Below are 16,386 nucleotides of genomic sequence, written 5' to 3' on the forward strand. Positions count from 1 at the left end.
TTTGCCAATGTAACGGGTTCTCCACTATCCTTCCACACTTACGGGGCCAAAAATCCTTCGCTCAATTGCGGCAAAGAGGGTTTCGAAAGTTATGGACAGCGTCCATGTCTCCGAGGCGTATTTGAATACTGGTCCCCCTGGTGTAGTATGATCGGTTGGCAGTCAGCACACTAGTCAGTAGTATTCCAGGGTCTGCATTGACTTATAGAAGATAGTCCCCGAAGTTCCCATCTCCCCAAAGTTGGTGTTTGAACCAAAACTTTGAACTGTCTCCTCAGAAGCCTCATATTTTAAGAGATCTTTTAGTGGACCAGGTCTGAATGAAAAACCTCAAGGATATTCTGTGTCAAGACGATCTAGCTGACCAGTCCCCCTTCGTCCAAAAGCCTCCGCTAACAACATACCTCGTTAGTTGATGAAGCCTATACGTTCAACGAACAATTTTCTATCAAGAGAGCGCGTCAACTGAAAGGAACTCGTCGATCAGAGGAACTAGAATGAGTTACAATTTTCCACGGAACAACCTTGGGCGCACCAAAAACAGGCTCGGGGCTTACGGATGATTTGTGACGTTTCATTTTCTTTCTCCGCCTTATTTATTACATTAAAATTGCTACCAGTGTTTATCAAAAATACACTACGGTTGGTACTTTTTGCGAGCTCCAGTTTACTTGCCGTGGCCTTTTTCCATTGGCTGACCCCATTGATCGGAACCTTGATGCCACATACCAAGAAGTGTTTCTGTAAACACGATCTTTAAACAGACTACTGAATACGTACGGCGCACAACGGATGATTGATCGTTTCCGCTATCGGTCGATAAGAAGATGCTCCTTTTCCGAAAGGGTTACACACGCACAGAATTTCCACTGGATGTGTGAATTATTTTTGTAACTACAAAAAGGGGATTACAAAACGGGCACACAACAATCCACAAAATAGTTCTCCCCCGTTTGCCGGATGCCCCAAGTGCAAGCGAATAAATAATTTCAACACTCCAACCTACAGAACGAACAGATTCACACCTATCTAATCGGACGCAAACGCATATGGATAGGGGGTGGGGGGGGGGGAGTATAGAAGTTCTCAAGGGTATCGTATCCTTCACTTTTTTTACCAGGAAGCTTCATCCAAGGAGTAGAACATTGTAAGCCCTTTTTTTTGTTTTTCGCACTTTCTTCTTCTTACTCCTCATGCGCGCATTGCTAAAGTAACATTTCTCTTTCTTTTTACAAAGCCTTAACTAAAACACGTCTGTACAGCGGGAACTCAACACTAGCAAAGCACAAATGCACACAGTCTCGGTATAGCTGCGTGGACGCTGTCTTGCTGACGACTGATCGGTGTCTGTATCACGAACCTATCCGGAACCTTAAGCGCTACCGGATACAGCATAGGATCGACCTGGCATCAACTGCCTCCGGCTGCCTTTTTCAGACAGGACTCAGGCTGACGGTGTGTGTGTGTGTGCTGCTCAGCGGTAGCTAAACAAATAATCCTCTACATCCGATGCCGTCGTCCAGGATGAGTCGTCGGAATCATCACCACCGCCAGCATCGGGATCATCATCTTCATCGTCACCATCGCCCCCATCGTTATTGTTATCACCATCGCCGTCCTCGTCGTCATCGTCGTTATCGTCGTCGTCTTCTCCGTCTTCGTCGGTGTTGGACGCAGAGGAACCTGTATGCGAAAGGAACATCATTAAGATCAACACTGTTACTGTTTGTCGTTATTATTATAAGTCGTTAGCCTAATAATAAGGAATTTTGCTGTCGCATCCAAACATATACTCAATTCAAATTTTGATAACATAACACCTCACTTCTTCCACACATGAAGGCTTGGAAGCAAGGACTTGAAGGAGGTAAATGCTTCTTCCTCTTTGTTGGCCTAACGACCTCTTAGCTTATGCCTGCCTCCTCTTAGGACATGTCCTCACTATAGAAGGACGACCCAGATGGAGGTAAATGCTACAGGCTCAATTACAACAACGCCAACCAAAGCCAAAAACGAATAGTTCCACCTTCTTAATGACCAAACCATCGTCTCCCCTCACTCACCAACAGACTCCGTCTCCGACAGGGTATTTTCCTCCGAGTTTTCCAACTCCTCCTCGTCCTCGTCCTGATCGTCGCCAATGTTTCGCTTGCGCCCGACACTGTAGATGCGCACCACCGACTCCTGCAGCGAGTTGTACCCACCCTGATTCTCGACGACCGCAATCTGGCTGCCGTACCGGTTGACGGCCAGGTCGGAGATGTTGCGCTTCACGTCGATCGTGGCAATGCTCGAATAGTCGTAGCTATCCAACACCTTGAAGCTGGTCTGGTACGCGGCGACCTCCGCCACCTCCGAATCTTCCTTGTCCAGCGTAATGCCGTACATCACGCTTTGGGAGGAAAATTTCACGTGCGTCTGATCCAACGACGGTACCGTGCGCAACAGATGGAAGGTACGCAAATCCCACACCTCCGTGTTTTCCACTATTTCCAGCCCGTTCGGGTGAAACACGCCGGAAATGTTTTGGTTCAGCTTGTCGAACTTGTGTATCTCCTTACCGGACGTGACGTCCCACAGGACACCGTCGGACAGGATGAGCTCGTCGTTCGGGCAGAAGGTGGCACGGTTTTTCGTGTAGTGATTTGCGATGGCCGGCTCGAACTTCATCACCTTCTGGCCCGTGGTAATGTCGTAGATGGAGGCGATCTGTAAACGGCAGAGCAACCATCATGATTTTGGTTCCTTTTTCCTTGCTTATTCTCCCCCTCCTGCACGCCCTTCCTTACCTGGTTTGTCGTGGCCAACACTCGTTCCGGTGTTAGGTTGGCAAACTCTACGTAGTCTTCGTCGTCCCACACGAGCTTTTCCAGTATTTGGTTTCCGTCCAGGCTCCACAGGGCCGATATGGGGTATCGCCAAATGGCGGACGTGATCAGGAACTTACCGTCCTTGCTGCATTTGATCGAGGAAACGGTCGTTTCGTGGCAGCTGAAGCTGTGCTCTTCGTTCGTGTCGTTTAGGTTGAAAATTTTCACCTCACCCGACAGCGATCCGACGAGCAGTCTCGTTCCACACGGCTGTAAACAAGCGCAGAAGTAACTGATTATTGCTTGCTGCCATCGCTACGATCGGACTGTGATTCACCTCAGAATCGGCCTACTTACCGTAAAATCACAGGACGTAAAACAATAATCCACCTCGGCCGTCCGGAGGACACGTGAGGCGGAAAAGTTAGAATGCACCAACCGCCGATCGAACCGTCTGGAGGCGAAACCCGCCTGTCGGCGGTAAAACCGGGCGGCAAAATTGTTCCCAACGCCCGACACCCGATTAGGCCGCGGATCGGGACACTTGTGCGGCTTGAACAGATCGAACGGTGGACAGGTAGACATCGGGTGCTTGCAGAGCGCGTGCTGATTCGTCAGATACTCGGTGATGATCGAATTGAGCGTTATGTTGTTTGGGGCAGGCGGAACCAGCTCGGTCGGTAACGTCGTTTTGGCGGTGGTAGTTGCTAGCAGCAGAAAGTTTGACGCATCCGTCGCCGATATCTGCTTCTGCAGCGAACGCTGGGATGTACTAGACGTGGTCGAGCGGTTCATATCGGCCGGTGTGGCGGCCACTCTACTCGCCGTCGGATGGTGTCCGTTTTGTGTGCCGGTACTAGCGCTACCGCTCGTGCTGGTTTGTTTTTTGATTAGTTTAATCGGTGCGAGCGGTTCGCCAGGATCGATTGTCGGACTGCTGCTACCGCCACCTCCCGCCATTCCATCAAACGATCCCTCCGGGGTGGCAGCTCCAAACCCATTAACGCCACCACCGGTAGGAACGGTAGCTGTGGCCGCCGCCGAACCGTTGTTGGTACTTTCGATGCTTGCCGCGGCTAGTGCTGCCTGCAGATTCGCCTGGGCCGTTGACGCGTTAAACGACGCGTCCACCGTACGGCTCCGGATGCGCGATCGCTGGATGATGTTGGTGTTCGGCGAACGGAAGACGAACGGTGAGTGCAGGGCAGCGGCCGATCGCGATATGGAAGACGATGGGTTTTGCAGCGAATGGTGATGGTGGGGCAGCTGTTGGAACATTGTCGAGCTAAGGCCGGACTCTTTCACCAGTGTGGCGGCCGTGTCCTTTAACCCGTTCGCTACCAAGTGCTGATAGATGAGCTGGTACACCTGCTGCTCGTTGAACTGGATGCGCGTTTGGGCGACCACATTCGCCTTGTGGATGTCGGACAGGGATGTGTCCACCTGACTACCGAACGAATCGACCTTGCCCGACACGCGTTCCATCAGCTCCAGTGCGTACTTTTGAAACTGCACATGCTCCACTCGCTTTTCCTGCAGAATCGGATCACGCATCAAACCTAGAGTGGGCAATTGGAGAGAGAATTAAATTAATTAGTGGAAACTCGCCTCGTTTACCAACGAAATTTAGCAATGATAACTTGTTGCACATATTCGATCTATTTTTAGTACAAATAACTAGTAGTAAAAGATTCATTCAGCAACATGATCGAACGCAAACATTTTTCCCCACAAACCACTTCATCTACAACACTTACTCTGCAGTTCACCGTGCACGAACAGGGGCAGCTTTCCGACGATCTGGCGCACCGTTTCCGACCGTGCCAGTCCCGCCAACGCACGGCACGCCATGCCCCGGATACAGTCCGCATCCGTGATCGGTACCTTGATGCGCATCAGCGCCAACAGCACCAGTATACCATTGTTCGACCGCACACTTTCCCACACCTTCTGTATAAGCTCCTCGGAGCTTTTGTTTGGCATACGCTTCTTCGCCGAACCGTACCGCGCCAGCGAACCGCTCGGCCGATGTACCGGGGCACAGACCAGATGTACCAGCAGCGCTAGGGCCGATTTCTGGACCTCCGCATCGGCAACGTCACCGTCGACCGCACTGAGCAGTATGCTGATGCCGGTCAGTATGCCGTCGTGATGGTGCAGTGGTTCGACAAACACGCTATGCACGCGCGATATTACGGTGCAAACGCTCAGTGCGTCCAGCGCGTACCGTACCGTGTCACCGCTGGAAAGAAAGGAAAAAAAAAAGTTAATAAGCCATGCCTGCCTTTACAACGCGGAACACCCTTCCATACCGTCCACTGTACGTCCAATCGAAGGTCAGTAGAATGATGCGCAACAGAAGCGTGACACCGCCCAGCTTCAGCAGCTCGTCCACCGGGGCCCAGTGCGCCTTCATCGGTAACAGCTCCTGCAGCGTCGTTATCTGCTGGCTGATCACTTCGGGCGAATTTTTTACCGCCTTAAACACCGGCTGCGTCAGCGTACCGGCCGACTGTGGTTCCTGTTGCCGCGTCACCTGGATGTACTTGTAGTACAGATGGTTCTCGAAGTATTTCTTCAGCGCAACGCACACATGCCGTATGACCTGCCGTTCCGATGCTTCCTCGTCCTCGTTCATCTGGTAGTCGTCCGACACGACCAGCACCGGCAACACAGCGATCACATTGTACAGCTGCCTGATGCCGTCCTGATTGTCGAACTCGTCCAGTATGATCTTGAACTGGCAGCTCAACCCGAAGAACATCGTCGCATGGCAACGGCCCGAATCGTGCGAACATCCGAGCAACCACAGCGCGTACGACACCATCTCAGTAATGATTTCGCGCGGCATCTGGCAGATGCGTTCCATCGCGTCCTCACAGTACGCGAGATAGTAGAACGCGATCGACACACCGGTCGCGGCCAGGCTCGGCCGTGGAATCTTAAGCAACCGCTCCAAACCACCGTTCGCGATGAACTCGAGCGAAAACTTTTTGTGGCACAGCAGCGACGCGAGATACTTGAGCGCTTCGAACGCGAGACACGTGTCCTTCGGGTCGAGATGTTCGATGTAGCGGAAGATGAGCTGCATCGCGTTATGCTCGAACACATGCGGCAAAAACTCCTGGTACTCGCCCATCGGTGTGAGATAGTTTAGAATCAGCATCTGGCTGGTGGCGAGCGTTACCGGATAGTACGGAATCATAATCGTACCCGCCGTCGTCGGTGTTCGCGCGCTCGGTTCCGCTTCACCACCGCCACCGCCCCCCACTTCCATTGCGTCCTCCTCCTGTGCCGGCCTCTCGTTGCTGGCAGCTGTTTGCCCGTCTGCGTCATCCATCATCATCGTGCCGTCCGTCAACTGCTCATCGCCGTTCGGTTCCTGTGGCGAAAGCGGCGGTATCTCCGGCATGCTTCGTAATCTGGACGTCGAAGGTTCTGGCTGTGTCACCACCGGCGGCCGCTGGCCGAGAGCCTGCTGCTGCAAACTGTGCAACCGAGCGAGCATGATGGGCAGCAGGCGAATGTTTTGCTCGCGGAAGCTTACCGCTATCTCCTGCTCCTCCATGGCCGCACCGAGCAAACCGGTCGCGTAGCTTTGCAGCGGTTCGGCACTGTTCTCGGCCCACCCGTACAGCCGCTTGATCAGATGATCGTACTCCACCTGAAAGACGGCTGAGGTGTCCAGGCCGGGCATAATGACCAATATGAGCCGGCAGGCGGCCACATTCAGTGCGTGCGAGCTTTGGTGGATGTTCTGGCGCATGTAGAAATTGTCACGCAGGTAATCGTTCACCAGCCGGGTAATGAACTGATCTCTCCGGAACAGCAGCTTCAACATACGGCCCAGCTCACAGTTTGGGTCGGTGCGCGACGGATGCCGCTCATCGAACGGGTCCGGATCCTTCATCTTGTACGCCACTATTTCCGCCTCGAACAGTTCGGCGAGCCGGGTCACGATCGGTTCCGGATCGTAGCCCGCGACGCTGTGTTTTTCGTCCCATAGCTGAAGAATGCGGGACAGGTCGTTGCCACTCAACACTTCGGCCTGATCCAGTGCGGCCATCGTGTGGTGAGTGTGTGTGTGTACGTGGTTGTGTGTGTGTGTGTTTTAAGCTCAAACTACTGCTGCTGCTACTACGACGATACACCCGTGCGTGCTAACATTACCAACAGAAAAAGAAAAGCACGGGCTCGGACCGTTGCAACCAAGCCACCAACCACCGCCAATCAAGCTCCGCTTCGGCTGGTGGTCGTTTGACAGTTCACGAGACACACGAAAATTGTAAACACCACGCGCGGCCCGAGCCGACGAACACTACGCACTTCGCACGGGAGAGCGATATCCCTAACCTCACTTTTGCACGGTGCAGCTCGGTGAACAAAACAAACCCCACCAGCGTTGGTATTCGTGCGGAACGGGAAATGATTTTTTGCAGCCTACAAACGTCTCACCCTACAAAAGAAAGGATGAATCGAGTTAGAAATATCTGCCCACCCAACATGCAGTAATATTGCGGTGCAAAGAATGCAGAATTCCCCCGGTTCGGCTCTTCCGCGGATCACGCACACACCAGCGCACCAGAGCGAACCACCCCTCTGGAATGTTCTACGGTGCCGTCGGGAATGTCTGCCTGCCTGCCTGCCTGTACTTACCGTAAAGTTATGTACGTTTGATATGAAATTAAATTACAAAAAGCAACAGAATGTTGCAGGTTACCGAAAAGTGTGCAACTTTACCAGACTGCGTATATCGGAGCCACTGTTGAGTCCGGTGTGAACTGTCAGTTTGGCGAATCGATCAACCTGTCCGAACGTGTATTCTAGAGCTACAGCGTGGTTGCAGCTCCTATCACCCTAGAGGTTGAGGGGTTCATTTTTAGTACAATTTTGCCTGCACCACGGGTTTGCGCTCCGAGGCGTTATTTTTCAAATGTTGTTTAAGGGGGAATTAATTGTAATAAAATGCAAATTAATCGAAACGTCTTGAACTTGGAGCCCAATGAATTGTGCAAAGCTTTCATTCAATTTACACGTTCTGACAGCATTTCGCCTTTTAGTACACACGTTGAACGTTGAAAATGGACCACCCTGTGAGCGGTTACTTCGATACATTCTCGTTTCATTTTTGGATGCTGGATAAAAACATGCATCAAGTCCGTGCCCGCTTTTGTTTGTTTAGATTTCATTTATTGTGTTACCGAAGAAAAAATCGTTTTAGCACTCCTTAAACAAGAAAATATAAACCCTACCATTCTCATCGGCATTACTTTTTCTTCTCCTCCTTCCCTTTCTCCGCTTTCGAGTCTTCTTTCTTGCTCTCCTTGTCGGTTTCCTTCTTGCCCTTGGTGTCCTTCTCACCGGCACCATCCTTTCCTTCCTGTGCCTTCTTGTCCTTCGCGTCGTCACTCTTTTTGCCCTCCTCGGCGTCACGGTTCGTGAGCTTATTGTTGATCAGATTGTGCAGCGCTATGATGGAGCGTACCAGCGAGGCCAGATACACGACCAGCATCTGATCGTTCGTTTTCACGTACAGCGTGTCGGTAAAGTTTTCCTGCGCAATGTCCGGTAGGAGATTCAGAATGTCCTGCAGCTGGTACACGATCTGATGGTTAATCGGGAGCTGCCCGTTGCCCACCTTCAGCAGATAGTGCTTAATGTCGCGCAGCTGTGCATTCAACCCCTTCAAACCGAGCAGCTGGTTTGTGATCTTTTGCGACAGACTGCCCACCGTCGTATCCTTGATGTCACGCAGCAGATGCTCGACGCCCACCTCCTCGGCCTCTTCCGCCCCAATCTCACTCGGCACGTGCTCGAACGTTTTCGAGGTGGGTGAACCATCGTCGTGCACCTCCTCTACCGCAATGTACGCCTCCGTTGGCAGGCCCAAATCTTTCGGCTTTGCATCGATGATGACCAGCACCGAGTTGGGGCAGTAGCGTCGGATCAGCTCATTAATGGCGATATCGTTTTGGCAGAGTTTGGGCCCGGTGTGATACCAACCGACGACACGTTCGCGAGCATTCACCTTCTTAAACATACCGTACATGTTCTCCAGATAGTCATGGTCGAGGAACCAGACTGATTTGTCTTTGTCATCCTCGTCGAACGGAACTGTGGGAACAGAACCATGGGTTAAAACGGTGGTTCAGTTAACAGCAGTGTTTTGCAAGTGGCAGCCCAATCCCGTATACATACCTGCAAAGCTGTTGGACACGTCTAAAACACCTTTCGCACGCCAGCATCCGAGCAGCACACCGACGACGCGTTTCTGGTTACCGATCTTGCCCATCCGGTTAAAGTGATCCACCACGCTGAGCAGCACCAGCGGATGGACGATTACCTTGGTCGTGCTGAGTTCAGACGGCATTTTGCTACGATGCAAGGATCTGTTGAAGTTAACAAGGAACGATTTTATACAACAAGCAGAAACGAGTGATTCTTGTTTCTAACTTTTCCGCAATGACAAAACAAGTTTTTCGTTTGACGTTTGATGGGGCCGGTTTTTTTTCTTTTGAAGCCGCTTTGACGTGTGTGGCGAATTAGATGCGCATAAAGAATCGCGTGGAAGACAACGTGAGTTTAATTTATTTTCATTTAGTTTTTGTTTAGCTCGTATTAAAAGTTTTTCAACACAAGGAAAATATTTTTCACGCTACTTTACCTTCTTTATCGGTGTAACAATCGTATTTCTGTAGAAATGATTGGTGTTTTAGTACAAACAAACAAATATCGGTTGACATTCAATGTGACAGTGACATTTTGCGACATTTTTTTTTGTTCAAAACAAATACCACACCGCGGAAGGCACAATCTTACGCAAAGTGGAAAACTAGTGCTCGGCTAGAAGTTTACCTTCCTTTCCCAATTCGTCCTGAATTAAAACATACTCTCTTTACAATAAAAGTGTGTCTCTTGCTACAGCCAAAAGATGCCGTTCATGAAGGGAAAAGCTCCGATTCGGAGAACGTTGCAATATCTGAATGCCGGCCAGCTGATGCTGAAGGATAAGGTGAAAATCTTCAGCGTAAACTACAACACGTACGGTGAACACCACGAGGGTGCCAGGCAAGTACCGTAGATTCATGGTTGCAGCGTTTAAATACTGTCCTAACAATGGTTTATTTATCCTCTGCAGGGATTTCGTCTTTTGGAACATTCCTCAGATACAGTACAAGAATCCGAAGGTGCAAGTGGTAACCTTTAAAAACATGACCCCGTCCCCGTTCATTCGTTGTTATTTTGGTATGTTATCTTGCTTAAATAAGACCTTGGTCATCGACAAGAGTTGCTGCGAATTTTTGCTTCTTCTATCCTCAGAGAATGGTAAACAGATGCTGATCGACATTGATAGCAAAAACAGACAGGAAATTCTCCAGCACCTGACCACCGTGGTGGGCAAATCTGAGTGAGTAGTGGATGGGAAAAGTTCTAGCACCCCTTTTTCTTAACCATTGCTTTATCCCCCTCGTAGCGCAACGTTGAAGGCGGAAGCAAAACTCGCCGAAAAGCAGGACAATCCGGCCAACTTTGGCGTCGGCTGTATGAAGCATTGCATTTGCGAAATCCCCGGCCAATTACCGTGCCCGGGTGTCGTACCCGTACCGCAACACATGCGAGGAAAGTTTAAATATCAAATGAAAGAATAGTTTGTCCCAAATTTTCCCGTATCGGGGATATGCAAAACGAAATAAATTGTTTTAGTTTGATAGTTTAGTTTGATGGGTTTTCGCAACACTGCTTTATGGGTACGTCCGGTGAGATGATATTAAAGCTAGTCTATTAGTAAAGTTATGAGTATTCGAAGCTGGCTTTTTCCTCCCGCTGGCGCGCTATTTGTGGCGGTGTGAGTTTCTGTTGTACGGTGCGCCACGACCTCCACCCCGTCCACTGCCAGTCGGATGGTGCGAACGTTTCATCTTCGGATCGGTTCGCTGTGGCTGTTGATTAATGTTGTACTGGTATCGTTCGATGATCGGCCGTTCCGAGGTAGCCGATTTGTTGATCACCAGATCGTCCGATCTGCTTTCCAACATCTTAAGCTTCGCTTCCAGTGCCTGAATTTTGGTCTGCTGGCTTAATGGTCCGTTCGAGCCACCCTTGGAACCGCCCGCCAGGCACGGTATTTCGAGTTTCGGTTTCGCTCGGTCGCCTTCCTCCCGGTTAACGTGCTTTGCCCATCGGACGACGATCGTTTTCTCGCCGACCAATTTCCCATCCAACCGGTGCAATGCGGATTCCGAATCTTTATGCTGCAATTGAACGTTGCCAGTTAATGGAAGCGTACAGGCGTACAGAGCATTGCCAGCACTTACGTTCTCGTACGTAACAAAGGCGTACCCTCGCGGATAGCCCGCTAACGGTCCGGAGCGATGGAACAGCATGTCGAACTTTTCAATTTTGCCGTATTTTTGCACGATTTTCAGTAATTGATACCGATTGGTGGCAAATCGGGGAAGAGAATGAAGTGAACGGTTAACCGGAGTATGTTCTATTTGGTGTGTTCGTTTGCCCCTACCGAAGCAGGAAGAAAAACGAGCTCTACTTACTCGGTGATTCGACTGTCCAGATTGCCAAGCCACAGCCGTCTATCATCCTGGGAAGAAGGCTGAAACAAAGTAGAATGTGGGTAAACAAATGGAACATTTGAAATCAAAAGCTACAGCAATAAACGTACTTCCAAACGATCCATAGCGAAGAAATGCTGGAAAAAATTATTTGTTTGTTTACCACTTGTGCTAATTTTTCTTCGCTGCTCAAGTTGTCTTCACCCGACAGCTGCGCTTTGTCAAATGTTCGTTTATACTGCTTGGTTTTAACGATCGAAGCTGGATTTGCGAACCACACAGCCAAATAAATAGCAATCGATCATCAATATCGCTGAAATTACAAAAATTAACAATAAACTATGCACACGTTTACTTAAAACATTTTTTGATGCCTTTTTTCTTCCACAACAAAGCCAGCAGAATTGTTGTACAGGACGATGCTGGATGCTTCGTATGCAACCCTGCACGCCATTCGGCTGACAGCCGGAAGTCAGTAGTGCCACCCGCTGTTGACAGCACGAACTGCAGCTCTTTTCTTCGGCATCCGTGAAGTTGACAGTACGTATCGACGGAAAAGTTGGTGATAATTTTCGCCTATTTTACCGAAAGTATTGCCATTTGATCGTTCGTGACAGTGTAGAATTAATGCCGAAAAGATCCTTTTTCGAAAGGAAACAAAATTCTGTTTTGTTATTGTCCGGTAAACGGGAGAAAAGAGTGTTAGCGCGAGTCGTGCGGTGACTCGCAGCGCTTCACAACAAATGTGTTCGTGTGTGTGTATGCGGCGGATCCACACCGCGGATCTACATCTGCCACGAACGAATCAAACAGGCCGAAAAGGAGGGAACCAGGGAATTGTTTGTCGTTAATTAGGTGTTTCGTTTTTTGTGTTTTCTTTTTACAGTACAGTCGTTTCACAACCGTAAAGCCAACCGACAGTCAAGATGACGAACTCCAAGGGTTATCGCCGCGGTACCCGGGACATGTTCTCCCGTGGCTTCCGTAAGCATGGTACCATTCCGCTGTCCACCTACATGAAGGTCTACAAATCCGGCGACTATGTCGACATTAAGGTACGTTAGCAGTAAATACGATGACGCACTCTCGATACTAACCGCGACTCGGTGTTTCTCTACACAGGGACATGGTGCCGTGCACAAGGGCATGCCTTACAAGGCGTACCACGGTAAGACGGGACGTGTGTACAACGTTTCCAAGCACGCACTGGGCGTGATCGTGAACAAGCGCGTCCGTGGAAAGATTCTACCCAAGCGCATCAACGTGCGCGTGGAGCATGTGCAGCCGTCCCGTTGTCGCGAGGGTTTCCTGCGACGCGTGAAGGAGAACGAGCAGAAGCGCCAGGAAATCAGGAAGCACAAGCTGCCCAAGTTCAAGGTATCGCTGAAGCGTAAGCCGGATCCGCCGCGCCAGGCACAGATCATCAAGAACCCACCGACGCCCATCTTCCTGGCTCCGATTCCGTACGAATTCGTGGCCTAAGTTGATCGTCGGCGATGGTGCAAATGGGGGTTCCGTGCGGTTGAGAGGAGGATGTTGTGTTATGTACTGTGTATGTGGTGTGGCTCCGTGACCAACAAACAGCGCCAGGCGGTAAAAGATGTCTTCTTTCACCGTTTTCCTTTTTCGAAGCACATCCAATAATACAAATCGTGATGAAAATCGAAAAAAAAACTGACTCCACTTTAGCGTTTGGTTGTTTCCTTTTTGCGTGAGAAATAATTTAGCGGAACAGTTTATATTGGTATTGTTTTGTTTTTATTAGAAGTTTCTTGTGTTCACTATCACTATTGGCAAATTTTCTTCACTCTTTGCACAACGACCGTTGTTGCCTGATGATGTTCGATTTCCAATCGATCCTCTTCCACTCTTCGTTACTTTGCATGCTGAAACAATACTGCATCGCGCGTAGTAACCGTGTGCCTCGAGTTGGTTGTTACCATGGTGAAGCGTGTGGAAGGAATTAAGCTTGTCTTAAGGGACACCCCAAACCCATTTTCCGGTGGATAACATTCTCGACGACATGGGGACAATTTCGCGTCTTCATCTCTACAACCCAGGCAGTTGAATTTGAAATTTCGAAAATCTCCTTATCGGCGGATAAGACAGCATCGCCCAAGCCTTCCTCGTTGAAGTCACAGAAGCTTTGTCACCCAGAGCATTTCTACCAAAGGACCTGGTCCAACAGAAGCCCTCATCTACCAAAAAATCCCTCTCTAAGCCTATCTACCAGAAGATCTCATCGCCCACCGAGAGGGAGAGGGATCGCCCACCGAGAGAATTTTGATGTCGAAGGGTCTGTTGGGGGTTCGAGGTCCAAAAGGATTCAAGAGCCACGCTCAGAATCATTCTCGCGAAAGGCCTCCTCCAGGCTAGATCAGAGGAGTTCCTTGCCACTGAGAAGATGGCTAGATTAGAAGCCTGGACGCATATAAACAGCCAATCTTACCAGCTTACTGGGAGGCTTTTGGTCCAAGACAAGGAGGAAGAACCTTCGAAGATCTTCTTCAATCAGATTCAGTCTGAAAGTTTAAAACATATTTAAGAAAAAAATCATCCAACATCCCCGATCTCTTCACGTTCTGGGGCACGGTAATTCCACACGGTTACTTCGATTACACTACGCACGCTTGTTTGTAACTCTCAACAATCGAAAAACAGCGAACCAAACTATCCAAGTGCACTGCAAATACCGTTGCTATAGCAGCAGCAACAACAGCAGCATTTTGCGTTCGGTTGTTTCACTACCAACTACCCCTCCCCCCCGGTGCCCAGCAGCAGTAGTAGTAGCAGTCACTAACGCATCATTATATGTAATGATATATTACAACATCTTCCGCTAGAAAATAAATAAATAAAATCAAATCCACTATAACACAAAAAGTAACATTACTGCTTCTTCCTCTCCGTCGTGCTGTTGCTGTGCGTCCCGCGTCCCTGCGTCCTACGCACAATCACGCGATTGGTAGAACAGAATGTAGCCGGTTTCCGAAGACTTTTGTATGTCCGACGTTAACCCGTAAAAATCTTCAATGGTGGAAGCTTCAATTTTCTGCAATGATTATTGGGAAATTGTAAAAAACGGAAAATCGTTGCGATTGCGTGCAACCAACGGAACTCAAACACCTACATCAACCATATCGTCGTCAAACAGGAGCCAGAAACCGTGGCTCTTTACAATGCTAATGTAATGGCCACGGTTCGGACCGGACCCGCAGTGTATGACTACCGCCATGAGATCGTACAACCGGTCCGGGTTGACTGCATCGTCGGACTGCCCAAAAAAAAAAAGAAGGAAAATAGGAATTAGAATTCGTTCGGTAGCTTCGGCCGCGTGTGTCGTTTTGCTACCGTATTGAACAGCCGTAGCTCGAGCGGAAACACGACACGGTGGGACACCTTGATGTGCCGGTTGTACTGCTCCATGTACTTGAACCGCTTCAGATGGAGGGCCAGTATCATGGGCAGCTTCTTGACGCGCATCCGTTTCTGCGCCTCCTGGTAGCTGCAGCAGTTATCACATTTGAATTTGTTATCACTACAGAGCGTTTCGGTGTTGCTGAAGCAACGCAAGCAGTGCGTTATGCTGGTGTTCTGGTCCACGTCCACCTGCAGGTCGAAAAAGTTCTCGTCCTTGCTGCTGACCGTCTCGCAGTTGAGGCAGCGCGTCTCACTCGTCAGTATTCCCTGAAAGATTTCGTGCACCCACGTCGGTTCGGTGTTGCCGCTGCCGTTGGTGCTGCCGCTACTGCCCCCGTTACCGGTACCGTAACCTCCGTCCAACCCATTCACCGTCCCGTTCCCGTTCGCCGATATACCGTTCGCGGCGGCGGCACCACCACCCTTACCACCCGCAGTGCCACCACCACCGGTGCCGCCGGCTGTCTTTGCCTGGTTGCGCTCGGCCAGTATAATTTCGTTGATGTGGTTGATGAGAAAGTTTAGGAACTCGTGCGCATCCTGCTGCATGTAGTTGTCGAACTCTTCCTTCTCCTTCCGCAAGCGGGCGATAAACTTTTTCGGCGCTATCGAACCGACCTTCTTCTTTTGCGTCGCAATACTGTAGAACAGGTCGGCCAGGCAGGACAGTAGCGTTTCCTTGGTGCGGCGGTTTTTCGCCTTATACTCTAGTACCTTTTCCCGGAACGGGCGGCAGAAGTAGAGCGCCTGCAGCACCGAGTTGCTGTAGCAGGTGTTACCGAACTGTGAGCAAGGGGCAGAAAACGGTGGGGGGGGGGAAACCATTATTAAAATTGGCGTGTGAAGGAATGTGCGAAACCCGCGCAGGGACCTACATACATTGACCAGTCCGAAGTAGTGTTCGTTCGGTGGAAATTGATCGGAGCCGATGTCGCGCTCAAGCTGGGAAATGTTTGCACCCTGCAGGAAGAAAAATGAAAAAAAAACCCGGCACGAAAGGGAAAGGTCAATTCAATTACAACGTATCCAAGTAACCCGGGGCTTCCTGACTGTGGGGCTCCGATGGTTGTTGGTGGCATTGCGCCAACAAGGCGATTAAAGCCCACACCCGCTTACCATTCTCTTCCAGTAAGATGCACCATTAAAACAACCTATTATTTCTGTTTTGCACGGTACTTAAAAGTGTCGAACCGGAGCTATTGGGGCGTTTTTAGGCAGGCAGGATTGCTGTAAAGTATGTTTTTTTCCTCAACATGAAAATGTTTGCAAAAGACAACTCTACCCAGCGCTACTGTATCGCCCCGGTGACAATGTCAAACGGGTGATGTGCTTTTTAAGGTGCTGAGGAGCGGCTTGATAGCAATCCTTAGTAAGCTGTAAAATGATATAAACACAAATAAATTTTCTGTATGGGATTTTATTAAGTTCAGTTCACTGTAAAAATTCTAAAGTATTTATTCTACGATTTTTGGCATGATTATTAGCAGCTGGACGTGGCTCCTGTGGTTTGTATGGGGTACGATAACGAGTCGTAACGTGTAAAGGACCACTGGGTTGCGCATTATTTGCCTTGTTTTTATTTTTATTAT

General features: G+C 49.7%; 6 protein-coding genes across 10 annotated transcripts; 2 read left to right on the forward strand and 4 right to left on the reverse strand.

Moving 5' to 3' along the window:
* Positions 1-560: 560 nt before the first annotated feature.
* Positions 561-7,624, reverse strand: LOC118504023 (protein mahjong). Of its 2 annotated transcripts, none has more exons than XM_036038001.1 (7): positions 7,467-7,624; positions 5,123-7,266; positions 4,568-5,052; positions 3,168-4,369; positions 2,790-3,080; positions 2,064-2,709; positions 561-1,683 (listed from the first exon to the last, which is right to left on the reverse strand). In XM_036038001.1, exons 2-7 carry the CDS (start codon positions 6,874-6,876, stop codon positions 1,475-1,477), a joined length of 4,587 nt encoding a protein of 1,528 aa, XP_035893894.1. In that variant the 5' UTR covers positions 6,877-7,266; positions 7,467-7,624; the 3' UTR covers positions 561-1,474. The 2 variants fall into 2 exon arrangements, with proteins under 2 accessions (XP_035893894.1, XP_035893895.1); XM_036038002.1 differs by having other exon boundaries at positions 7,551-7,590.
* Positions 7,625-7,978: 354 nt separating this feature from the next.
* On the reverse strand, positions 7,979-9,286 carry LOC118504029 (26S proteasome non-ATPase regulatory subunit 7). The gene is made up of 2 exons (XM_036038009.1): positions 9,009-9,286; positions 7,979-8,924 (listed from the first exon to the last, which is right to left on the reverse strand). The coding sequence occupies exons 1-2, from the start codon at positions 9,178-9,180 to the stop codon at positions 8,077-8,079; spliced, it is 1,020 nt and encodes a 339-aa protein (XP_035893902.1). The 5' UTR covers positions 9,181-9,286; the 3' UTR covers positions 7,979-8,076.
* A 298-nt stretch (positions 9,287-9,584) lies between these two features.
* Positions 9,585-10,526, forward strand: LOC118504031 (probable 28S ribosomal protein S25, mitochondrial). 2 transcript variants are annotated; one of them, XM_036038015.1, is made up of 4 exons: positions 9,585-9,878; positions 9,949-10,055; positions 10,131-10,218; positions 10,285-10,526. In XM_036038015.1, the coding sequence occupies exons 1-4, from the start codon at positions 9,742-9,744 to the stop codon at positions 10,457-10,459; spliced, it is 507 nt and encodes a 168-aa protein (XP_035893908.1). In that variant the 5' UTR covers positions 9,585-9,741; the 3' UTR covers positions 10,460-10,526. The 2 variants fall into 2 exon arrangements, with proteins under 2 accessions (XP_035893908.1, XP_035893907.1); XM_036038014.1 differs by having other exon boundaries at positions 9,589-9,878; positions 9,949-10,218.
* On the reverse strand, positions 10,506-11,619 carry LOC118504030 (probable RNA-binding protein 18). Of its 3 annotated transcripts, none has more exons than XM_036038011.1 (4): positions 11,488-11,619; positions 11,360-11,418; positions 11,126-11,200; positions 10,506-11,062 (listed from the first exon to the last, which is right to left on the reverse strand). In XM_036038011.1, the coding sequence occupies exons 3-4, from the start codon at positions 11,192-11,194 to the stop codon at positions 10,643-10,645; spliced, it is 489 nt and encodes a 162-aa protein (XP_035893904.1). In that variant the 5' UTR covers positions 11,195-11,200; positions 11,360-11,418; positions 11,488-11,619; the 3' UTR covers positions 10,506-10,642. The 3 variants fall into 3 exon arrangements, with proteins under 3 accessions (XP_035893904.1, XP_035893903.1, XP_035893906.1); XM_036038010.1 differs by having other exon boundaries at positions 11,126-11,246; XM_036038013.1 differs by lacking the exons at positions 11,360-11,418; positions 11,488-11,619 and adding an exon at positions 11,329-11,347.
* A 141-nt stretch (positions 11,620-11,760) lies between these two features.
* LOC118504032 (60S ribosomal protein L21) lies at positions 11,761-13,055 on the forward strand. Its single transcript, XM_036038016.1, has 3 exons — positions 11,761-11,917; positions 12,264-12,432; positions 12,500-13,055. The coding sequence occupies exons 2-3, from the start codon at positions 12,304-12,306 to the stop codon at positions 12,857-12,859; spliced, it is 489 nt and encodes a 162-aa protein (XP_035893909.1). The 5' UTR covers positions 11,761-11,917; positions 12,264-12,303; the 3' UTR covers positions 12,860-13,055.
* Positions 13,056-13,124: 69 nt separating this feature from the next.
* Positions 13,125-16,230, reverse strand: LOC118504026 (ubiquitin carboxyl-terminal hydrolase 46). The gene is made up of 5 exons (XM_036038006.1): positions 15,914-16,230; positions 15,677-15,757; positions 14,729-15,580; positions 14,508-14,651; positions 13,125-14,429 (listed from the first exon to the last, which is right to left on the reverse strand). The coding sequence occupies exons 1-5, from the start codon at positions 15,914-15,916 to the stop codon at positions 14,322-14,324; spliced, it is 1,188 nt and encodes a 395-aa protein (XP_035893899.1). The 5' UTR covers positions 15,917-16,230; the 3' UTR covers positions 13,125-14,321.
* Positions 16,231-16,386: the final 156 nt, after the last annotated feature.

Source organism: Anopheles stephensi, chromosome 2 (genome assembly GCF_013141755.1).
Source record: "Anopheles stephensi strain Indian chromosome 2, UCI_ANSTEP_V1.0, whole genome shotgun sequence".
Taxonomy (NCBI): Eukaryota; Metazoa; Arthropoda; class Insecta; order Diptera; family Culicidae; genus Anopheles; species Anopheles stephensi.